General features: G+C 34.7%; 1 protein-coding gene across 3 annotated transcripts in view; it reads left to right on the forward strand.

Moving 5' to 3' along the window:
• The window catches only part of SPATA17 (spermatogenesis associated 17), a 173,148-nt gene that overhangs the window by 84,412 nt on the left and 62,729 nt on the right, over positions 1–26,007 (forward strand). The window contains exons 9-10 of one of the 3 annotated variants that reach the window (XM_033099355.1): positions 4,651–4,786; positions 19,316–19,734. The exons of 1 other annotated variant lie outside the window; for it this stretch is intronic. In XM_033099355.1, the coding sequence (XP_032955246.1) occupies positions 4,651–4,786; positions 19,316–19,324 (145 nt within the window). In that variant the 3' untranslated portion in view covers positions 19,325–19,734. Of the gene's footprint in view, positions 1–4,650; positions 4,787–19,315; positions 19,735–26,007 lie in introns of those variants that run through there. One more of the 3 variants, XM_033099354.1, reaches the window with a different exon arrangement.

A 26,007-nucleotide genomic window follows, 5' to 3' on the forward strand; every position in this document is an offset into this window, starting at 1 on the left:
GGTTTGGATCATTACCCTACTGGACAGTCAAAATTTATATCTACATAAAAATAAAGCAAAATGTTTTGCAATTTATAAAGATATGTAATGTATCACTTTACATTGTCTCCTTGGCAGTCATCTCCACCATCAGGCTGTTCATGAGACAAATCCATGCTGTTCATGAGTTCATGCTACTTTGAGTCTTTCGTGAAGGACCCGTTTTTCTGGCTGTGGCTCCTTCCGCATTTCTTTATATGCTCTAACTCACCTCCATACTTGGCATATGTTGTTTCTTCTATCTAAAATAGCCTTCACCAGCTTTTCAACATGACTGACACTACTTGTCTTTCAGTACTCAGCTGTGCCGTACATGGTCTGGGGAGATAGCTGTTCCCGGCCCCACCCCCGGTAACCTGTGTCACACGCAGGCATATTATGAACACTGTGCACGTGCAAACACGTACCTTCCTCTGTGCCTTACCCGCGTCTTGTGCACATATCCGTCTCAAAACTTAGCACATCCCACCGTGTTGCCCCATTCTCCACCTCCTACCCCAAGGGAAATTCCTTTGAGGCACACATCATTATATCCCAGTATTGTCAAGGTACTTCATATATGGAAGCATTTCGCTTAACGTTTGCTTAAGAATACATATTAAGGAAGCAGAGAAATTAGTGTGGGTTAAAGTGGGACAGTTACGTTGCCCAGGTAAGCTGGATGTTAAGCTGGAGTTTGAAAGGTGAGTGGTGCATGGATCAGCATTTCAGGAAGAGGAGCATGGATGGACAGAGGCAGAGGTAGGAAGAAAATATAGAAAGAAAGAAAGAAGGAAAGGGAAGGAAGGAAGGAAGGAAGGAAGGAAGGAAGGAAGGAAGGAAGGAAGGAAGGAAGGAAGGAAGGAAAGGAAAAGGATAGAAGGAAGGAAAGAAGGGAGGGAGGGAGGGAGAGGCAGAGATGAAAGAATAGAGGGAGGGAGGGAAGGATTGGTGAGACCAAGCCGACCCAGTGCATTCTAAGAGGCCTGACAGCTGGGCTGAACAATATAGGTCAGAACCAGTAGGCAACAGGGTTCATAATTTGTAGATTTGAATTATCTGGCAGTGAAATAAATGGGTTAGAGGAAAACCTAGAATTATGAATGACAATAGTAGGACTGTAAAAATTGGCTCAAATGAAAGAGAATTGGAAGGGGAAGAAAAGATAAATGATAATTGTCTTCTTATTTAGAAAATAATATTAAGTATATTAATTCTCAATCATGACTATATTTGCAGTGGATCTATTTTCCCTGAAGCTATAATAATTGAGTATTTTTAATTTTTGCTTCTGAGGCCTCTATCAATTGCTCTCTAACTGCTCAGACATTCAAGTAACGGCTTGTTTGTATATACCACTATATCTCCACATAGTTAAGAATTTCTCCCAAATGTGTGTTTTTGTGAAATAATAAAAGATGATAGGCAAACCCGTATCTTCTTCTTTAATATGGTTTTCAGTTAATTGAAATTTACTCAGTGCAAGCATAACATACCTCTGCATATGCATTTAAAATCGGTAAAAGATAACATTTTTTAAAGTAACTGATAACTATCTAAAAGTTTGATTATAAACTAAAAGTGATTTTTATGGTTTTCAAATCTGTTTATACTTTTGTAGAGCAACTCCTATTTAGGAAGTAAGTAATTTCTTCGTAATTTGAGGGTAAATATTTAAATATTATTTACAAAACATCTAAGTATTTTTGGATCTATTTACATATGCACATACATACCTGTACTTAAGAATATGCATTCATGTTACTTGAATGCAACATCATGACTGAATGAAAGTAAAATTAATTTGTGGATGGAGAAATACTAGTTTTTCAGCCTTGTCTACTTAGCCATCCATTCCGTTGAGAAAGCAAATTTTGTTCAGACACAAAAGAAAAATGTACGATTAAAATGCAATTCAGAAGTGAAGTGCAACAGCCGGCTCACAGCACCTCCGCTATATACTCAGGGACATTGGGGCTACATTAATTTTTGTGTGTGTGATGTCTATCCCATGTGCAAATTAACACTGGACGGACCATACTCTGTCATATATGAGAGCTCTTTTCCCAAGAGAACACATGCTGTGCAATTGTGTACAATTCAAAGCTCTGTGTTCTGTTTGTTTTCACTTTAGATAGTATTAGGGAATATTTTGTTGGCAAAAATATTAAAAAGGACTCTATTCATAAGCATTAAAAAGAAATTATAGAGAGGTGTAGAAGTTGATGAACTGACATTGCTTTTCCTGTGTATTATTTTTTAGACCAATGTATTAATATAATGGTAAAAACAAAATGTTTAGTTGAATTGAGATTTTAAAATGCCCCTTCTTTGGCTTAATTACATGAGATAATATATGTGAAAATATTTGCATATGGTAATGGCTCAACAAATTTGTAGAACTTCAACTTAATGTTTTTCAAAATCTGAATTTCAGAATATTTTTCTTGGCATAATATTTCCTTTTACGACATATACCTTTTGATTTCCCAGAGCTTTCTCTTTTTCTTTAACTGTTCCTTTTATTTGAAACATCAACCTCTAATTTTACTGATACCGTATGTCCTTTGGTTATATTAATTAAAAATTCCTGAGGTTTACCCCTGTTTCCTGCATTACATCTGTTCCCTCTCAATTATCTTTCGTGTTTGGATTCGTGTCTTCCCTTCACGTTGGAAGTTTCCCCAACTGGTAATCCGTTCTTAAATTCATATTCAAAAGGCGACTCTAAAAGTCAGATTAAAAACAGTGTTTCTGTGCAAGAGTGGTTTTTTTTGACTGATATACTTGATTGCACTGTGGTACGACCTTTTAATTAAGAAATCCCCAAATGTTGATATTTGAAGTTGCTTCTCTGGGACTCTCAGTATGTTTTGAGAAGCAGCATCAGTCTTCTGAAGGAATTAAGTCCAACAGTCAGTTCACTTAGAGCAGGGGTGTCCAAACATTTTTCAACGTTTCTCACCAAGGGCCATATGCAGTAAAAAACACAAACAGCCGGGCCACTCACTTGAGGTGAAGTATGTATTGCCTCACCTGGTTTATTTAAGTAAAATAAATATATTTTTGGAATTTGCTGCAGGCCAATGAAAAATGGATTGCGGGCCGCAATTGGCCCGTGGGCTGCAGTTGGGACACCCCTGACTTAGAGGGATGAACCAAGTAGGGTCCAGTGGGCAAATTTTGAACGAAAATCCATATATGCATTCTGTGCCTCCCAGCATCTGCCATTCCTGCTTTCCCTGAGATCTGTGCTCTCTGGTGTCAAGTTGTCTGAGAATAGGCTCTTCTCGTGGATACATGAACTAGGTGAGGAATCTGGGGGTTTATCCCTCCTTGTATAGACTTAGCATCTGTTTTCAGCTGTATCCCTCACTCTTACCCTATGCAATAACCGTAGCTTTGGTTTCTGAGCTTTTCCGGGCTTCTGAGGGACAAATGGCCCCTGTTCTCTTTGGCCTCGCCCTGTTCTGGCATTAGACTTCAGTGTTTGAACTTTCTATCTGCGTTCCATGTGCCAAAGATTTGTTGGTATTTTTCATCTGCTGTTTCTCTTCTTTTGTCATCTTTCTTCTTGTGGGTTTATAACTTTTTTTTTCTTCCTTCACTCTTATTTCAGAGGGTTTTGGTGCAGGAGCTAAATAATTCACCAGGTTACACTGAAAGCAGACCACAATCTTAGACGTTCTGGGAGAGTTTATATGGGTTTTAAAAATTTGATCTTTTAATTGACCATAATTAAGACCGAAAATCGCTGATGGTGACGAAAATCGCTGATGGAGAGCTACAATGGCAACCTACTTCTACTTTTATTGAGATTTTTATTTACTGGACACTTGCCCTTTTCAGCCTCCATAAAAAGCTCTACATATATTAAGTTATTCATTCTCTATAACTCCATGCGAAAAGAAAATCTCATAGAAGTCAAGTGACTTGCACAAGGGACCCAGCTATTGAGGGCAAAGCTGAGATGTGAATACGGGTCTGGCTGACTCAGTAGCCTCGTTATTCACAAGCGCTACTCAAATTGCCACCCTTATTTGGTTGAGTTAAGATCCGAAGAAAACCCACTTCAATGAGAATTGCCTATCTCGGCCATCCTTTTCATTTTCGGATACCATTTTAAAACTAAGAACATTTTTACTTACATGATGAGTTGGGAATTATTTAGCACCATTCAATAATAAATGTGGTATTTAACATTTTCTCTATTTACAAAGTATTTGAGACTCACAAAAACTCTGTGAAGAAAGGTTTCGTGTCTCCACTTGAAGAATAAGAAATGAAGATTCCTAGATGTGACTAACAGTGATAGAGGCAGCGATAGAACACCTGAAGTGGGACTCAGGCATTCCCGTCCAAAGCCATTTTCTTTTCACCATACTTCTAAATTCTTCTTTTTGAAAAAATCAAATGTCTCCAGAAGTCAAATTAAGAATATCACCTTAATGTTCTTCCAGGTTTTTGCCATTTTCTTCCTACACTAAGAATAAAAATTACATCCCATCAATGCATTCTAAATTCTTCTTTTTAAAAAATTTTTCTAAATCCTTCTTTTCTAAATTCTACTTTTTTAAAAAATCAAATGTCTCAAGAAGTCAAATTAAGACTATCACCTTAATTGTCTTTCAGGTTTTTGCCATTTTCTTCCTACCATAAGAATAAAACGTACATCCCATCAATGCATTCTTCGAGCAAGTATGGTCCCAATTCTCTTGGACGTCAATGTTTCAGAGATGAAAATCCTAAGAAATGGATCTGTGACAAAGTAAGTTAGTGCAACATTTAAAAAAAATGGTGTCCCTTTTAAATGGCTAAACATACACACTGATTACAGCAAATATAAATAGTCTCATTACAGTGAATGCCGTCCTGGTTACAAAATTATTTACAGCTGTTTAATGTAACAGGGTTGCTGCTGACCTATGTCAGTAAGAGATTTGTTTTCAGGGGTTTTGTTTGCTTGTGTGTTTGTTTAGTGTTGTGTTCTTATGTTTTATGGCTCAGCTACCCTATGATCAATGGCATGGATCATTATCTTTGGCAAAGCCATCCAGAATCAAGGCTTGAATCTGTGGTCACAGAACGGAGTTAAGCTTAAAGCTGAGGCATGGAGACCAGTGCTTGATTCTCTCCATCTTTGTAGCTAGATCAGTAGCTAGATAGACAGACAGACATAGATATAGCTGTGATATAATATCTATGTGTATATCATAGAGAAAAGCAGAAAGCAAATAAATACCAGGGGTGCCCAAAAATGTGTACAGTGGACACTTAGGTCAGTGTTGCTCAAGCAGTAGTTCGCTGTCATCAGAAGTGTCTGGACGCTGATGTGAACCACTTTGAGCACCTCTTGTCATTGCAGAAGTCAAACGTGACTTGTATTCATCTTTTGTTATCAGTATATATTGAGTATTGCAATTCTAATACAGTTTCCCTTTCTTAAGATGTGTATACATTTTTTTAGCACCCTCTGTACTTATCTGATTCCAGACTCTTTGTTAGCCCTTAGATAAAAATTTCTAAATTGGGAAAACATCAAATGTCTTACACTATTCGTGAAAAGTTCTTACTATGTGTTTAAGCTATTGTTTAGAAGTTAGAAAATACAACTTATTTATAGCAAAATTGCACAGCTAAAATGAAGTAGTAAATGGAAAGTGGTTAGGGCCACTGAGTTCCTTACACTACCAAATCTATTGGTTCTATTAATAGTCGGCCGAAGAGAATTTACTCATTTGCACACAATCTCCTTCCAAAAGGCTTTTAAGGCCTGTTACTAAGAGGAAAATACAATAAAGGTCATGTTCTAGAAATAAAAATAAAGGGAAATGACCTTAGATGAGAAGAGTGCCTATACCCACAAAATAAAAGAGGACATCTTTGTGGTGGCTAGTGACCTAGCCTGTGGATGGCAAAGCTGGAACACAGGTGGTGGAGGTACACTCTTTACTCAACAGGAAGAAACACATTAGGCCTTTAAGGAAAATAAGACCTTTCCTTACCAAACTCTAGCAAAAGTTCCTATTTAAAGGACATTGTAAACATGGGATTACCAAGGATAAGTCATACGAGGGAGTAACTTGGATACTTCAGAAAGTGTGTTTTTCTTTTGCAGCTACAAGGTCATCTTTCAAATAAATTGGTCATCTAAAACACCAAATAATGATTCCATGGCATAAAGAATATGTACAATGAGTGGTTCAGTTTGGTCTACTAATTGATGAACCTAAATGTCGGTGACAATGTTATTTCATAAAAATCCCCACTAAAACTATTCTAGCATTTGTTTTTACCTAACATGCAATCATTCAGAATATAGGCTAAGAATTTAAAATATTTAATTTTGTATTTTGAATGTACATAATGTGGTCTACTTCTCATTTTCTTTTTGTCTTTCCTTTTTTTTTTTTTTTTTAAGTATAATTTCCATTTTATTTTTTCCCCCAGAGAATATTTCTTCAGTCCTTAAGGACTTAGCTCCTTCCATGGGCTTTGGTGGAGCTCGTATTATAATTATTTTTTAAAATTAAAGTTCATTGGGGTGACAATGGTTAGTAAAGGTACATAGGTTTCAGGTGTATAATTCTGTAATACATCATCTATATGTATTACACCATCCAGAATCAGTTATCCTTCCGTCACCATATATTTGATCCCTTTTACCATCTACCCCCGCCCTCTGGTAACTACTAAACTATTGTCTGTGTCTATGAGTTTTTGTTTCTTCATTTGTTTGTCTTGTTCCTTTGTTGTTTTTTGACATAAACATTTTGCTCTTTTATGCCCTCTCACTATTCTTTTTCATTCGAGGAAGGATTCAGCTCTTTAAAATATAAATGATTTTCCTTAGGACATTAAGCTACTTCAGAGTAACAAAGATCTTTGTGCAAATGTTTCTTTCCTAAAATAATATGGTATTTTTAGTTTTATGCAACAGATTCACTTCATACATTCTGACATATTCCGAGGACATCCATTTATCTAGTTGAAGTAAACAAGTTCATGGAAATAAAGAGACTTTTGGATATTTATTAAAAAGAAAAGTATTTTATTTTGTTTTTTGAAAGAATCGTTTGCCCCTGTATACTTTTAGAAAGTATACATAGTTAAAAACTTAATGACAAATAATTATTCTTGTAGACCCTGAAAGTTAAGTGAGAAAAGTGACATTTGTGACAGCATGGATGGATCTTTGAGATTATAATGCTAAGCGAAATAAGGCAGACAGAAAAAACAGAGAACCATATGATTTCACTGACATGTGGTATATGAACCCAAAACAACAAAAGAACAAAACAAACAAATGAGAAACAAAAACTCATAGAACACAGACAATAGTTTAGTGGTTACCAGAGGGTAAGGGGGTGGGGGGTGGGAGATGAGGGTAAGGGGGATCAAATATATGGTGATGGAAGGAGAACTGACTCTAGGTGCTGAACACACAATGGGATTTATAGATGATGTAATACAGAATTGTTCACCTGAAATCTATGTAACTTTACTAACAATTGTCACCCCCAATAAACTTTAATTAAAAAAAAAGAAAGAAAAGTGTAGGAATTCTTTACATTTAACAAATCTACTTAACCCTACACAAAACCATGTAGAAAAATATTAAATGCAAACTTCAATTTCTCTGTTCCTCCTTCCCTCCCTTTATTTCCTCCCTTCCTTCTTTCTTTCCACCTTCTTTCTGATCTCTTCAAATAACTATAGTGAATAAATAAATTATCCCTCTGTGTAGCTAATATAACCTCACAATACTACGGAGGTAGTCATTCTATTATGTATATGTAAAATCTTAGCACTATTAAAATATTTTTTATTTTGATTTAGTATAAGTGGCTTGCATGCTACTTGTGCCCAAATGCTAAAAGCAGACTTACTCTTTATTTTTTTATAAAGCTTTGTCTCTTGATCTTAGAAATTATAGGCAACAACTTACTCATTTTTAGTTGATTGAAGACAGTTTTAGGCAGTGTACAGCTGTTAAGTTCAAATTGTTGAAGAAGAAAAAGACTAATATGGTTTTATGCTTCTATTATGGGGAGATGGACTATTTACAAACATTTCAGTGCACATATGATTTAATTGAATGCAGTACATCAATTTCAGCCAAGAAACAGCTCAGTTAAGTATATTTGGTTCCTGTTCCTCAAACTTTCTATCATGTTTTAAGATTGTCTGCATGGAGAATTTTCTTTCTCTTGTCATCTGCAAGCACAAAAGTTATAATTTTCAAATGATTTGTTACACAATTGTATTAAAGGATATCAGTTGAAAGAAAATCAAATGTTAATTAAATATTCTTTCTCTAATAACATTCACATTAAATGAATTAATATATCAAATATTAGTTAATATTTTTGCTTTAATTTTAATGCCATTAATTTGAAGAACACTATACAAAGACATCACAAAGTCAGAAAATTGAGAACAAATAATCCTATTTTTTCCTTGAAAGTATGAAAATTAATAATGAAAAATAACATGTATATAGAATTTTTCTGGAAAGTATAGAAATCGATAATAATGTATGTATCATATAACTAACTTACTCATAATTCTTTGATCTATTTGTAAAAGGCCCCATGTTAAATTGCTAGCTTCTAGCTCTGTGTCTTCAATGGTCAAACTTTTTAGGTTCAAGGAACCACTTTGTATTTATAAATTCTTCATTGTGCTGATTTCAGTATTTAAAGCAGAAGTGAAATTAAATAAGGAGAGTCTATCAGTCACTACTAATTTCATCGCTTTGGTTAGGTCTAACAGAGTTGGACAATAAAAATTTCAGTATACTAAAAACATTCTTTTGGTTGTCAAAACATTCACATATGTTCGTATTTACCGAAGCAGAAACGATGGTCTAAGGCCTGTATCTCAATTGAAATTACTTTTCATGTTCACCTTAGACAACTGACTTTAATGGAAGCGTTTCATGTTTTCCCTTGCTTGCAAAATTCAGGAAGAGACTTTTTAAGGTGGTTCATGTTGCTAGAGCCTTGCTCACGTGCCTTATTACAGGTGAATGACAACAGAAGAGCAGCCCTTTCTTGTTATTTTCATGTGCATTTTCGTCCTAACGAGGATTTGATAAGCTACAAAGCATAAAAATATCGAATCCTCCAAAGAATGGATTTCGAGAGCCTAAGCATATTGCACAGAACATAAAGTTGACCTTTCCCGTCTATGGCTTTTGGAACGGAGTGGGCTGTGGAACACATCATAGATTTAATGTGGCACGTCGCTGTCTGCAGAAACTTGGGTGGGACTGTGACTGCTTGCCCACTGCACCCGGTGATTGAATCTGCTGTCACCAGCATCCTGATAATAATGAACATTCGGCTTAACGACTGTGATTATCATTATCATAATTGATGTGCAAGTGCAGTGTGTGGGGAGCGTTACGGCTGAACCGTACAGCAGAGGCACAGGCCTCAGTGAGGGATAATTTTACGTTTATGCATTTGATTGGGGTAAAATATGCCTTTCTGTTTAAACAGACCAGCTTCATATAATTTTAAGAAGCTTTCTGTACATGTTGATTGATGATTATGCACTTGCTGAAAAACGGCCCCTTTCTCTTTGTTTGTTTTGTGTTGTTTCGTTTCATTAGTAAGTGTAAACAATTAAATAATTAGGTGTAATTGAGGGAAAATATTTTGCTTATGCGGATGGCCATCAATAATCAAATATTCAACTTAAGGGTTTTTGTTTTGTGTTTTTTTTTTCTGTCTCACAACACATCAGGGACTGAAAGTCTTCAATTTCCCCTCTTTCATTACTCTTGTATCCATCTTCTTGAGGTCAGTGGGCTGAAGGAAAAGTATAAGTTTGTACAATTTTTATTATACATCGATAGCTGCTTTGGTATTTGCATATAATATTTATATATACTCTATTATGCACTTTAGAAAATTGGACACAACCAAACATTGTCATATTGTTTATTAAAATAACATCTAACCCATAGAATAGTTTAAATGTGTAATGTTAAGATGTATACATTTACACTACCTTTGCTTTTTAATCACTGTCTTGTTTCCGATACATTTATTACATTCTGTAGTACTTTTTAATCAGAGTTTTAAAAATGGCTTCAGAAGAGTTTCTTACTTGAATTTTAACCTATGGATGAAAATATGTGCAGTGTTGTGTCCAAGATTTTTAATAGATTAGATCGGACCATTGTTAGTCTATAATTATTAACCTAAGGGCTCAATTTTCATTTGAGTCTAAAATATTACATTTGAGTGATGAGCAAGCCTAATGGAATGCATTTTTATAAAGCATGGTAAGCCATGTTTAAAAACTATTTTATAACTGCAGTAAAGTCTGAGATTGAAAGATCTCTCCATGAGATTAGTAACAAGCGTTCAGCTCTAAAGAGACCATGGCAGACGTTTCCTTCTGTGTGAGGCCTATAAGATTTACCTTACCCCAGGTAAGCTGCTCGCCCTGGCGGTGCAGCTGTACACGGTGGCATACGACAGAATCTTTGTTTGACAGCGAAAGGTTGTCTAGCTTGTGTATCAAATTTTCCTCTGAAAGCTTGGGATCCCATTGTGATTCTTGAACTTTATGAACAGTTTCTCTTAACCTTTATCTTTAAAAATTCAACATATTCTCATCTTCTGTCCATTATTGCTAATCTAGAATAACGAGTTAAATTCTTCATCTGACAAAGATTACGAAACGTGTTACCTGCACTTTTCTGCAATTAAGCTCTAAATTTTTCTTAAAGGCCAACTTACCTTGTTGTGGTTGTTGCTGTTGTTGGAAACTAGGTTAACCTATCAGTGGGAATTTCAGGGGTCCAGACCTATTGTCTTAGTTTCCATATATAGGAGCATAGCTTTAATTCCTTTTTGTGACCTCCAGGTGATATCTTGATATGACTTGGCAAAAGAGTAGCTTTACCAGAATCAAGAGCCCCAAATGACTAGAAATATAAGTAGGAATTAGACTCAGTCTCTTAGAAAGGGACTGACTTTGATCTTGGGAATCACCGAAGTATTACATGAACACAAGAATTAGCATTCACACTACTTATTCAGTGTCATTCTGGCTATGTCTGCAGGTTTGGCGTAGGGAAATCAAAGGGGTATTTGTGTGTCCTTCTAGGTAGGCCTCTGTCAGACCACTTAATAATGTCTGAGCACTCCCACTGCAGCGACCATTCTTATACATACAGCTTTGCCCTAATGAAGTCCTGAAAGTGAAATTTCTGAGTCAGGGCGGTGATGGCTAGTTTTAGGTGTCAGCTTGAGCAGGCTGTAGTACCAGAATTAATGGTAGGTTTTTGTAGAAGACTGGCAGTAAATTTGGAGAGATGTGAATTGGTAATAGAAGTATTAAGAGTACAAATAACCTTAACAGTTGGAAATGAATTGAATATGATGGAGTAAGAAAGAAGGAAGTTCATTCATTGATCACTCCTAAGTTCCTGCAAGGGGGAAACTGAATTTATGGTGATACTATTTATTGAGATTGGAAAAAGAAAAGGATCAGAATTTGGGGAGTAACTGTCGAGAAGAGACCTTGAGGTCAGTCTTGGACATGTTTGAATGCGGATGACTTTGATTCATCCAAATAGAAAAGTCAGATAGCTGAATATATAAACCTGTTGCTTGGAACAATAGTCCTGACCAGAGTCACAAAATTGAGTATATTTGATTCATAAATTGTAGTTGAAACCGTGAAAGCTAATGAAATAACCTAGAGTAAAAACATAGAATAAGAAGAGAGGAGAGCTGGAATTTTTGAGGAATACTAATATATCATTTGGAACGGGATGAGCCTGTAGAAAAAAGGTAGATAAACTGAAGAAAACCAAGAGAATATGCTTATCAAAGAAGTCATAGAAAGATAATGCAATACGAATAAAGGAATTATGAGCCATGGCAAATGATGCTGTGAACTCAAATAAAATGAGGCCTGGAAAAGTCCCATTGATTTAGCAAAATGAAAGTCACCGGTTACTTAGCAAGAGCTGATTCAATAACAATATGGGGGACTAATCCAGATCGAAGTAGGTTGAAGGGGGAGTAAAAAAAAGGGGGGTGGATGTATTGAGTGCAGATAATTTTAATAAGTTTGGCTGTGAAAAGAAGAGAGATTGATAGGGCAATAGCTACAGGGAGATATACAGTAAAGTTTCCTCTTTTTTTTTAAGATGGAAGAAGTTTAGCATCAATTATTTTGTTTGTTTACCCTTTTTTATTGTCTTAAAATTTTTGCTTGTGAGTTTTTGTTCCTTGGAACTTTATATATGGGAATTCTTTGAAACCTGAGTTAAAGTGCATTTCTTCAGAGAAGGTTTTTGTTTGCTTCTGCCAACAGCAAGTGGTACTGCCCACCTGGGACTCTGAAAATTACATTTTGGTTTGACATCCAAACCTATATAGAAACTCTTAGGAAATTCTTTTCTTTTTTTTTTCTTGTCTCCACTCAACCCAGAACCAAGAATGAGGTGGGGTCTTTCTCAAAGTCTCCCTAGTAGGGTCTTTTACCTTTTGTAGCTCACCTACTAAGAATGCTATTTTTCAAGAGTGCTGGTTATTTAACGTCCTACTCCTCTGCAGCCCCAGGTGTCAATTTCTTGACCATGTGCCATGTCACACCCAGGCATGGGGACTTTATAGATAAGTATATGGCCTACTATATTTTAATCACTTATGTAATAATGATATCCTAAATCTCTAGTGCTCTCTGTATGTATCATTTAAAATTTATCTATTATTAGTCCTATTTTCATGTGTTAGCATTATAATAAGTTATTTAGAAAGTAATAATAAAATCACATGAATAAATTGACCAAGTTCACGTTGATTAAAAGATTAATTTGGTTCTCATTAATTTAAATGTATTTCCCATACTATATAGTTTATGTTTTAATATTATAAAAATTAAATATTGAAATTTAAACATATCAAACATCGAACTTGTGTTTCTTCTAAGGCAAATACGTAAAAGCTTGCCATCAAGTCAAATTTTCACGTATAGGTAACATTTCAAATCCTTTGTATCTTTCAGTTGATTTTATGTGAAAACAGTCCTTTGAAAATTATTTTTGGTAAACTTCCAAGTTGGTGCTTAAAACTTTTTTTTTAACTCTTACAAAAAAAAGCAAAGGAAACCAGTAGTGCCACAGACTATAAAAAAATAAAGGACGAGCCAAACACTTCTCTTCATTTTGTTGCCTTATCACTTGATACCACCTTATACATTGAGCACCAGTAGGTTCCCAGAACTCTACTCACCTGTTTCACTCTACTCACCTGGGCTTCCTGCCTGAGCATTAATTTGAAGAAATTGTTCCATTGTGAAAATTATTATTGTGGATTTAATTTATTTTAACATACTTAACTGAATAGTTCCCAAATTATGCCTAAGTGTAATATATTTTCCCCTACAGACATTCTTCACAGGGTTATTTAACTAAACTTTTATATTCAGACTGAAAAATTGTTAGAAGTCATACTACCAGACTGATTTTGAGAATGTTACAATTTGTAACTTCAGTTTTATTAAGTGGCAGTTTAATAATTGTGTGATTAATTCTGGCTTAATTTACAAATTGCTTCTTAGGTGGCTGTTATACGGTTATAAACTATTAAGGAAAATCTTAACTCTGAGAACATGTTAAAAGTTTAACAAATATGAAATATCAGATGACTAAAAAGTGGTAACGATGGTCTTGGCAGCAACTGACTTTAAGGATATTAATTAAACACTTTGAGGGTGCAAAAGTAGTCAAAATATATTTCACAATGTAGGATGTAAGGATGCAGATATTGACCTTACTTTCTTATTAAATCTATTCCAAGAGCTATTTGCAAAGAGTTTGCTCACAACAATTGGAATATTTAATAAAATCTCGTTTTCCTCCTTTGTAATTCCTCAGTTGGAAAATGTGGTCCCTTGATGATGATCTAGGGCTTTGAAGAATAAATGGATTTTAAAGAGAAAATTAGATGGTACTTATTATGCTGTCTAGCTAGCAATGCATTGTCATTTGTCTGTTGTATTATAAATGTCTTGCTTTGCCTACCTTCTTCATTTAATCATGTAACTTGCCTGTAAGCAGCATGAGAGAAAAATATTGCTGTATTACTCTCTCAATTGTTTTCCTTGCTTATCCCAGAGACAGCTCACATGGCTTATGCCCAGTACAGGCCTGCATCTCCTCCCCGACACCTGGTCTCTTCCAAATTCCCTTCATTTACACAGTCACGCACTTATGCCAAATACTAGGGGACAACTAGTTTCCTCCCTTTGCTTCCTTTGGAAAGCTTTTTCCTAACACCATCCCCTCTCCCGAGTGAAGCTGTCTGTGATTGGCAAGTTCAGTATTTCAAAAAAATTCAACGCTGATTCAAATATTACACACTAGTCCAAAATTAGTTTTTCTCAGGGTAAATAAAATATCATTTCTGTGCATTCATTCAGTGTTTTATTATTTTCACTGTATGTTCTATCCGAGTATGTTTTGTTGTGAATCTAATTATTTGTCATTAGAAGACTGGGTTGCAAGCTTGTCTGTCCGGATTTCTTTGTAGCTCACCAACCTAATGCCGTATATCAGGATTACGTTTATCACAGCCATAATGAAGAGCAAATGGCATTTACCATATACTTTCTTCCTTCACCTCACTATTTTAAGAAAATCACTTCTATTTTATTTGTCAACATATTTAGTAGAAACTCATTTATATTGCTAACACCAAAAAACCATTAAAAAGGGTTAAAGCATTTTCTTCAAAATAGTATTTTTTAAAAGAAACAAGTGGAATGTGAAACTATACTTGTTGAAATCTGAACCTTTGCTTGCTTTATCTCTATATGATTTTTGAGACATGGCATATTGTTTTTCTAATTGAATTCAGAAATCATTTGTCAGTTTAGTTTTGACATGTAATATACATAAATAATGTCCAAAAGGTGGAAGCAATCTAATCTGCAAGTATGAATACACTTTCTAGTTCTAACAGAATAATTAACAAAGTACAAAATACTATGTGTAAAATGCATACTCAACTTTGAAAGTTTCCACATTCATAGCTAGTGTTTACCCAAATTTCAAAGTATAGTAAAAATTTAAAAGAAATCTCAGAAAAAAGATGATAGGACATGTTAGATATATTTTTAGCTAACATAAAAACTTTCTTGCATACCCCAAAATACTAGTGATAAAATTTCTCGTCCTTTAACTTCCTAACTCTCATCTGACTGATCTATCGTAGACATAAATGCTGATATTAAAAAAGGATCTGAAGTTGCATGATTTTGTCAATTGGGAGATTTTCAAGTATTAAATGTTAAGTATTTGGTACTCTATGAAGAAAATCATCTCAGACTGTAGCTGCTATATTAATATAAAGTTATGGCTCAGTAGCATTGAAATAATCATTGGTAGATTTAAGGATTGATTTTTGATGACATAAAGTTCACTTTTAAGAAAGCTTCTTTCTACTCTAGAGTACAGTATAGCTTAAAATACTGCCATAGTAAGTCGTCTATTATTCCAAAGCAAAAAAAAAAAAGACACTTCTTTTCAAGTTTTCCCTCTTTCCAATATATATTTTTTAACTTTGGATAAATAATCATTTTCATCATTATTGTCTATCATGGTCTGGTAGGATGAACAGTGTACTTATTTTTAATTTTCAACATTATAGTAAAAAAGTTAGTTACCTTCAGGACACATTTACTGAAGTATGTCTGCTGCATATACTCAAGGTTTGTCTGTCTTTGCCCCATTAAGCTCACTAGTCCTTTTCTGCAAACTATAAACACAAAATCCACATGCAGGAAAGGCATCATGGGATGGGATGGAAAGGACAAATAATTGAAAAGCCAGCTCTCTCATATTGAAAGTTACATATAAAAGTAATGTTCTACGCTGTGATAATTTTCCTTTCGAAGTATAGTTAGCAAGAGTGACACAAGACAAATAATCCATTACCAGTGCCGGTGACATGGTGGTAGGCTCGTACACAGACTTACTACCTTTCTTCCATTAACCCTGTGGTTTTATTTCTCTTTGCCAACCTCATTTCATTTTATGTAGGCAGTTTGATTAAAATAGAGAGGGGCAAAGTGGGTTTTCAGTTGTATTCAGGAGACTGCTGTTTTTCTTCAGAAATAATGTGAGATCTTCAAATGAATAAATTGAAACCTTTTTTGACATCTGACTCTTTAGGTAATCTACTTGAAGCTGTAGTCCTTCTCTCCAGAGAAGAAGTAAGGGCAAATGTGCAAATGCATCACAACATTTTCATGCCCTCCATTTTCTTTTAGTGGAAACTCATTTCCTTCAGAGGTCAAATAAGGCATTTTTTTCAAGTTTTTGTTTACAATTATTGCTCTCAAGTGTCTGGTTTACAAAAATGTGGAATCCAAATTTAGTAAGTAAGAAATTGCATAAAAGTAAATTTCAGTGAAAACACTATAGTTGCACTTGAGTAAAATCTTGAAAGGTTGGGGTAGCCTTTTCATATGGCACTGCACCTATCTTTGACAGGAATTCGATTTCAAATTTTTGTTCTAGTGGCCACAAATGTTAAAAATAATAATTTACCTAGGTATGTAGTGTCAAATGGAATTAGAACTCTAACAACTTGCTTTGTCAGGGAGCAAAGACGAGTGAGGGAATATAAAAGTTCTATAAGACTCTCTAGGCTGAATTCACGCCATTTCATTTTCTTTATCCTTAAGCTGTTGAAGTTGTGTGTTTTGGAGTCTGCGGTATTGATACAGTCTGTGACAGCTGAAAGTTATAAATCTGTGTATCATGTTAGTAATACTGAAGCAGAAGAGATTTGTAATCTTCCTAGATGTTCAGAGATTTCTGCCTATGCAGAAGAAATAAGCAGATTGTCATTTTCTACTTCAGCCCACAAAATCATTTCTTCCAGAATTAGAGAGTTGGCTTAATTATCTTCCTCTAATCTTATTTTCCAGAGTAAGAGCTTGTTTAGACTGATTCATGACTTTTCAGTACCATGCATATTATTGCTATAGGGCATTGAATAATAATAATAATAATAATAATAATAATAATAGTAATTGATCTAATAATCCAATCCATGAATGAACTCTTTATCATATTGTTCTGACTAGGGCTTCCCAGTTCTCTCAAATATTTTGAAACTTTTACTTAAAGTTGACTCCTTATCTTAAAGACTTTTCATATTTGGCTCTCATTTTCTCACAAAAATTCCCTGAGAAAAGTCTGGTTCTGAATTTGACAGCTCTAAAGCCATAAGCACGCCTCTATTCAGGGTTTTGGGGTGGCATCTTTGGCAGTAATTCTTGCCAATTTAGAAAGAAGTGATCAAGATGGTATGTGGAATTTTTTCCACCACACTATAAAGCCAAATGTGTTTCCAGAGATTACAGATAATGTACTGTACCTAGTCATGAGATTTCAAGATTTTTCTTCCAGTCGAAGTTGTGCTCATCAAAAGAGCTTTGAATCATTTTGAAGTCAGGAAAACAGCCTGTATCGTTTCCAAAAGGGGCTCACAAAGTAGGATTTTTTTTTTATCATGATGTTAGTAGGAATATACCAGTCCAAACTCATGAATTGTGGTATTCTGAAGGAAAATGTTGACTCTCTCATTTACTCTATGACATGCTAGAAAATATCAACTATTTGGGGGAATGTGAAGTATTTCTTCGATTTTATTCTAAGTCACAAATCATCTCCAACATTTATTTGAATGGCACATGATTTCTCCCCTGTGTTATGTGGCTTCTTCTATTCGCCTTATGAAATATTTCCACACAGAGGTCCTTGGATGGGGCAAATCATAGTTTGGTTCATTTCCAGCCTTCTCAAATCTAGCCCCCTTTTTTTTTTGACAAAGAGTCACATCCTCTGAAGTACTTTCCCATAGGACAGAAGTGCTCCAGCTGTATTTAATCCATGTTTTTAATGGTGGAACCTTCACTACTCAAGAAGTTGTTCATTTTCTGTGCTGTTTGATACTCTAAGTCTCAGGATTCTGTTTCTTTGTTATATATTAAGATGAATGATTCCACACAGTTTTTAATATTATGTAGAACTAACTACAAGAGTTATTCTGGTTATATCCTCCGCTGTTCAAAAATTAAATCAAGTAGAAATAGTAAAGGTGTAGACTTACGGAGGTAAAACCTTCCCCGCATTGCAATACTCAAGGAGAAATAATCTCTGTAATCTCTTTTGAATTGCAAATGGCTTGGCAGACTCGATTGAGAGTAGTTTCTATATGCCTCTGGCGTGGCTTTTTAGAGCTACTAAATTTAGACATTTTGGTTCTGAGCGTGTTTCTTGAGATTTTAGGAAAAAGCAACTTGATGAGAAGATCAAAAAGAATAATATGGCGAAGTTAACCATAGATTTACCAGATAATTAACTCTGGTCAATCTGCCAAGCTAATTATGTATATATTATAGGCATGAGTAAAATTGAAATATTTGCTAACTATACTTCACAGGTACTAAATTGTCAGAATGGACAGTCATCTCAGAGCTCCCTGCTGGGATAACTTTAACTGCTGGATTATGGGGGATGTTGGAAGTGGTGCTTACGTTAGCAGGTATTTACTGACAGCTATGAAAATATGAAAGCATTTCCATGTGTTAATAACCAGTCTGACCATACGGTGCATGCTGGCTGCATGTCATTTCTGGTCACAGTGTGGATCTTGTTTTAACCATACTTTCCTGCCTAGGAATTGGCACTATCTTTCTGGACCTGTGTGTGTGGCTATTCTCTGTCTCACTGGTATGCCTGGTCTGTTGATTTCTTAAGTCTCACCATCACTGGTGGTTGGGATTCTTATCATTTTTTTGCATTGCATCCGTGTGCATTTATTAAGAGAGAAGTACTTCTACTCTTCATTGTAAAAAGTTGACTTGCCTGTTACTGCATCTGATCATAAAGATCTTCTTGTTGTCCATGTGACACCATAGACTTCCAGAAGTGCTCTGCTCACGAAGTCACAGAAAAACTCCTGAGAAAGAAAGCTCCACATTCCCTAAATGTGGGTTGTTCAGTATGACAGTCATGGACTCGTAGGCACTGAGCACTTGACCTGTATTTTCTCTGACCCAAGATGGGCTGTGTGAAATAAACACTGGATTCCATAGGCTTAGTATGAAAATGAAGCAATATAGCCACATTTTTATAGTAATCGTATGTTACACTGACAATATTTTAGACTTACTGGGTTAAAATGTTTTATTACCATGTTTCGTTACCATACAGGTAATCTCACCTCTTTCTTGTTACTATTTCTAATAGGGCTACTAGAAAATTAAAACTACGGATGGGACCCATGTTGTATTTCCATTGGCCAGCGCTGCTGTACACCATACATCTGCCCAGTTGTTGGGATAAAAAGGACTTGATTTTAATGGAACCTTTGGCAAATTTCCCTCTGGAAGCTCAGACAAGCATTTGCCTCTGATGTCCTTATGTGTTTTTTTGTTTGTTTGTTTGTTTTTTCACTGCTATGTAGTGTATTTGATAGTACCACCAGTTTCTTCGGCTATGTCTGCTTCCTCCTCAGTTCACTAAGTTGCTCCTTCTGGTGCACTCAATGAGTTTTTAAAAAAACATACTTAAAGTTTTGGCTTCATAGTTACCTTGCTAAGTATAATTATTTGCTAACTATACTTCACAGGTACTAAATGGACAGATAATCCCAGAGCTCCCAATTTCTCATTTATCATAATGTAATGTAATGTATTATAAATAATTAAATGATTATAAAGCCAAGGGGAGAGACAAGTTTACTGACACTGTCTATAGGTGTGTACTGTTGGTTTTGGATAAGCTTGGCCTATAGCCGAAGGACTAAAAGAAATCACTTTAGTTCTAGGGAAACTAAGTAGGCATCTCCTTCCTACCATCCCTTTTAATTAGATTTCATGAATTTATATTTTGGGAAATCAGAGTATATCCCCTTCATCCAGGGATAAGATTGCATTGCTATAAATACAGTTAAAATTAATGTAGCTTCATAGGCTGGTTAGAACATTTGTAGTCTTGGCAGATTTATAAACATGTTTGGAAGATGTCACTATGCAATCATAGTACTGTATGAAACTGCTCTTTTGCTGATCTCCATCATTAAAGAAGGAAGCTCTAGCTTGAGGCAAAGTACATTAACCCAACTGCTCAATACTTTAGAGGCTGTTTTAAAATTCTGGTACAAATAAATAAGTTTGAGTCTTGGACTCCAAAAACAGGAAGAAAAGATCAATCAAAAATACCCTGGATATTAAAACCGACTCTGTGCTCTAATGTGAAGCTGCTTGATTGAGTAGTGTGGTGTCAACCATATCTTCCTTCTAATGCTCAAAGTAATGCACGTAGACAGAGTGACAATCACAGCACAGGCCCCCATCAGCAATAATTAATCTTTTAGTTAACAGAGGCTAGAAAAGCCTCTCATCAGCCTCTTCTGAAGTCTGAGGGACCCTGTTTTTTGATGTTTGCATTCTGAGGAAAATTGTCCCCACCAGTTCTAACAAATTGAAACACCAGGCTAATTATGGCAGCTAATGAAGTGTGTGGAATGGTCACAGCTTGTCGTGAAACTGTTCCTTCAGTTTGGATTAGAGTTTCATCAATCACTTTTTTAAACTGATCCAGAATTGCTTTTGCCCGGCGCTTGGCATTTTTAATGCTGTTTCTGTAATTGGTTTTTTCCCTAAAGCTTAGACTGTTTTTTTGAAATATTACAGTCTCAGGACAGGACCTGTAAACTCGAGTTTATAAAAAAAAAAAAAATAAAAAATTTATTATTAGCGATATCAGCTGATCAAGTGGTAGAAAGCGAATAAAAGGACCACCAAAATAAAATTTGATATACTGTTTCAATCCCGCTAAAGGGAGCAATAAAGCATATCCATGTATATCATTATTTTTTCAAATATAGGTATAATACAGCATAGGAGAATCATAGTTGGTGGTTAGTGACTAAAATTCCAGCAAGAGTATCTATGAAATGAATACATAGGTGGTAATCTATGGTTAGGGAGGACTAGTTTTCCATTTGTCATTCAGCATTGGTTTATAAGGTTTCCACATTTTGCATTGAACCAAACATTTTAAAACATTAAAACCAAAGAACTGTATATTTCCACTTAAATCACTCTGCATAAACCTGAAGTTCAACTCAGAAAACCGAGTTTTAAGGTTTTTCTCTTATCTAGAAAAGGTAATCAGTCATTTTGCAGGCATGACTGCAATTTCTAAACAATTAAATCTCATATTTAATGTTAAGAGTTCATCAACAGCAAATGGTGAGCACTAATTATTATGTACAGAGCACTGCCTCGATTTGTAAGGCAAACAATCAAATGGGTATTCAATTCTACTCGCCTGGGTTACGTCCTTTAAAATAAGAAAAAGGCTTTTGGGATGTTTTCTGTATTTCTTTCTCCTTTGGAGGCAGGCTATATGAGCAACAAAGTTTTGCTCTGTTTTGTTTTGTTTCTCCCCTTTTTATTGATAAATTATCTTGGAGTTAAAATTGTTCTTAGTAAACCGACATATATTTAGAAAGAGCTACAGATATAGAGTCATCCCTCAATAGCCTGGGATTGGTGCTAAGACCCCCTGCAGGCCCCCAAGTCCTCCGCTGATCAGGTCCCTTATATAAAATGCCATGGGATTTGCATATAACCTTACTCACATCCTCTCACATATTTGAATCATCTCTAGATTATTTAGAATACTTACTACAATGTAAATGCTACATAAATCATTGATATACTGTATTGTTTAGGGAATAATGACAAGAAAAATAGTCTGTACACGTTCAGTACAGAAGCAACCATTGTACACCTAACTACATTGTACAGTCAGCAACAATATACCTTTCATTTTCTGACAGTTTCTATCCGAGGTTGGTTGAATCCAAGAACGCGGAACCCACGGATACGGAGGGCTGACTGTGTCATCACTTTGAACCTTCAGAACTAACCTAGGATGTTGATACTATCATTTCCTCTCATTGTATAGACTAAAAAATGAGAATAAATCAAATCTTTGTTAAAGTCTGGACTATTAACCATTACACTTTACTACCTCAACTAGCTCTTTAAACCTACTTTCTCCTATCGTATTCCATTTTCTAAGATTTTATCAATTCTTTCCAGATGTTTAGAAGACTTACTGGTAATCATACTATTGTAGAATATTGGAGCTGGAAGTCAAGTTGAAAATAATTTAGCTCTAGTTTATGAATTTAGGGAAAAAATGCACATATAAATGATATAAATATATAGAGAGATGTATATATTGTGTACACATACATAGGCACAAGTATAAATACACATTGATAAAATATTAAATGTGTTACAATTAATTTTTGAAATAAATTTTCTCTGAGTTTTCATGATTCTTTTACAATAGAATACTTACTTTTGCATTGAAGTGATAGAATTTTGCATTTAACCATGCAATTTTTATTATTAAGGATCCAGTAAACAATATGAAGAAGTGAAATGATGTGCAACATGAAGTTTCTAAACCTATTTGATTATTTACCTTTCTCTTTTTTGTCCAAACATTAAATTACTTTCAAAGATAGACAAGGAAAAATTTGGAGAGATCAAGATAGAATGATGACAATATTTATGGTAATAAATAGCCTTTGAGAAGAGTTTTGACTACATTTGATAAATTTTGGTACTTCTTTATTTTCTCACTAAAAGTCATACAACATTTTTTAATTATGAGGAATTTTACGTATGTACATACATACACTACATGGGTACATAAAAAAGTACAACGAAATATATTGGTTAAACCTCAATGGTGGGTGCATGGTATGTATATATATATATTATTTATAGTTAAAATATACATAAATAATATCATATTTTATGTATTCTTTTGTAACTATGTTTTTTCTCAACTCTGACTTTATATCCAGTGATTTTTCTAAATTTGCTAATAATAATAATTTACCTATAGATATTTTTTCTATATGCAAACTCATGTTTTCTGTAAATATAATTTTATTTTATTTCTTCCTTTCTCATCATTTCTGATATCAAGTAAATACTAATACTTACACTGTTTTTCAGTAATCATATTTCATCAATACTTTATCATATGAAAAATGTTTCCTTTGTTCTTTTCTAAAAGATTAATTTTAAGATAATAGTAGATATTTATCAAATGCTTCTGCATCTAAAGATGATCATATGATTTCTTTGTTATTGTAGTCAATTATATAGTTTGATTTTTTAAAGTTCTTATTTTAGCATAAACTTGAGCATGAGTTTTTTTTTTATATGTCACTGCATTTAATTTGCTAATACTTTTAAATATTTTTTACTCATATGTTTGTGAAATAGATGGGTCTCTAGTTTTTCTTTCTTATAAACATTTTTGTCAGATTTTGATATTAAGTTATGCTGGTCACATAAAATCATTTGGATCCTGTTCCCTCTATGTCTATTTTTGGAAGAACTTGTGTACAACTGTGTTATTTCTTCTTGAAATATTTGGGGAAATTCACTAGTGTGCCCACTGGGTTTGGAGTGTTCTTTGTGGATAGATTTTTATTTAATGATTCAATTCCTTTAATTTTTATAGGACAATTTTAGATTTTTGTTTCTCATTGTGCCTTTTGTGTTAAAATGTGTTTTTTCATAGTTTGACCTATTTAGCTAAATTTTCAAATTTACTGGCAAACATTGTTCACAATTTTCTTTATTATATAAGTAATGCCTTTAGCATATGTAGTGATGTCACCTTTTTATGATAAACAATCATAAATCACTTATATCATCTTTTAGCAAGAAAAATTTTACATCTTCCTTTTTTTAATTCATGATGTTGATAAATATTTTCTTATTAATTTTTCTAGGGATTTTTCAATTTCATCAATGTATTTATAAAACTAACTTTTGACTTTATTGATTTTCTTAATTGAATGATGTTTTCTATTTCATTAATATTTGCTCTTTATTTTTTTTCTTTCAACTTTTTTGGGTTTAATTTGCTGTTCTTTTTATTACTTCTTGAGATACATAATTAAATAATTATTTTTCAATCTGTATTTCCAATATGTGCATATAAGGCTATTAGTTCCTTTTTTTTTAGAGAGAGAATTTTTATGAGGTTTTTTGGAGCCAAATTGATGACATATGCCAGGGAGAAATATCTCAAATGCTCTTAAGTTTCAAAACATGGATTTAGTGACATTCCACAAATTTTCATATTAGATTTCAAAATGTTTTCTATTTTGACTCATGTTTTGTTTCGAAGTGTATTCCTGAATTTTCTAACATTTGGAGATTTCCTGTTTGTATTTTTATTAATTTACTAGTTTAATTCCTCTGTGGTCAGAGAACATACTCTGTGATTTTAATCTCCGGAATGTTGTTGAGAATTGATTTATAGCCTACGATCTGGTCAACTGTGGTAAATGTTCCAATTACATTAAAAAGAATATATTTTTCTGCCATTGTTGAATACAGGGTTCTGTATTTACCAGTCTTCTCAAGGTTAATAATGTCCAAATTTTCTCCATCCTTATGTTTTTGTTTGTTTGTTTGTTTGAGGTCATATTGAGATGACTGATACCAGTATTACTGACTCTTCTTCCTGAGATATTAAAATGAATCATTTCTTTGATGCACGGGCTATCTAATGAAGGCTTTATTTAAAGGTGGGCATGGACAGTACATTTTCTGAGGCCTTGAGTATATGTGCAGAGAGTTCATTGTCCCTCAGTATCCGTGTTCCCCTCTCTACCAGCACACGACATTCTCTTAAAGGGCCAAATAGTAAATATTTTAGGTTTCGAAGGCCACGTGGTCCACGTTACCACACTCAAGCCTGCCGTTGTAGTACAAAAGCAGCTGTAGACAACACATAAAAGAATGAGCATGACTGTGATCCAATAAAACTTTATTTAAAAATGAGGAAATGGGCTGTCTTGGGCTTGTGTGCTGTAGTTTGTTGGCTTCTGTTTTATACTAATAGAACCCCTGATTTATAGCTGGGTATAGGGCTGTCTGAAATTTGAAGGTGCATTCATCAACCACCTTTTTAAACTAGTTATCTTCCTATGATCATGTCCTACCAGGAAACGGAATGCAAGCCAAAATGTAGTTCCGACTCCCAGGAATTATTGATCAGGAATTTCCCTACGTAAATAAGTCAGAATGGGAAGGACAGCCAACAGCAGAACACAAAAAGAACTACACAAACTAGTAAATTAGCCTGATACAGTTCCACAGATGCTGGCAAGAGACACATGCCTCCTCAGTCAGAGGAGTTTTGGCATAGTCGTGCCAGTTCCCTGACTCTCAAATCCGATTGTGTGGTACAGAGAGCCAGGTGGGGCTGCACGTGCCAGTGTGCCTTAGGAGAAAAAGCCTGCATATAGGAAATCCACCACTTTTCTAGGAAGCAGTAAGCCATCCTGTTCTGTCTAGAGGGAGACCAGGTGCTTTGCAGGTCTGTGGCACGTACGTACTGTGAGGTGTTACATAACTTCTTGGTGATGTTACATCGCCAGTTACACAAACAATACTTGAGAAGTGGTCCTCGCTCTGGGTAAAAGAATGATCAAGGCTTTGTGATTCTGACACGTTCAACAAGACGTGGGAATTCAAGAGTCCCATTGTGGGCTGCCTTTCATAGCATTTTTAAAGACAAGTAAGTGTCGTTATTCTCATTTCTTCCTTCAGTATGTCTGGAATGTGGGATTTGATAGCTAGAGATGGGTTGACATCTTCCATCATACTGTAATCTTTGGATCCGTGCAGGCCTCAAAAGATGGAGCAATAACATAAAAGAATCCTGGGTGTATTATCCTGTGGAGTATTACACCAACCCTGGACTTTTGTGTAAAAGAGAAATAAACTTTGCAATTATTTAATTGCACTGTTAATTTGGTCTTTCTGGCAGCTGCAGCTGTGTCTAATCCCAATTAATAGAATATCTAAGGATGCCTTTCTGTT

The sequence above is a fragment of the Rhinolophus ferrumequinum genome, chromosome 27 (genome assembly GCF_004115265.2).
Source record: "Rhinolophus ferrumequinum isolate MPI-CBG mRhiFer1 chromosome 27, mRhiFer1_v1.p, whole genome shotgun sequence".
NCBI classification, from domain to species: Eukaryota; Metazoa; Chordata; class Mammalia; order Chiroptera; family Rhinolophidae; genus Rhinolophus; species Rhinolophus ferrumequinum.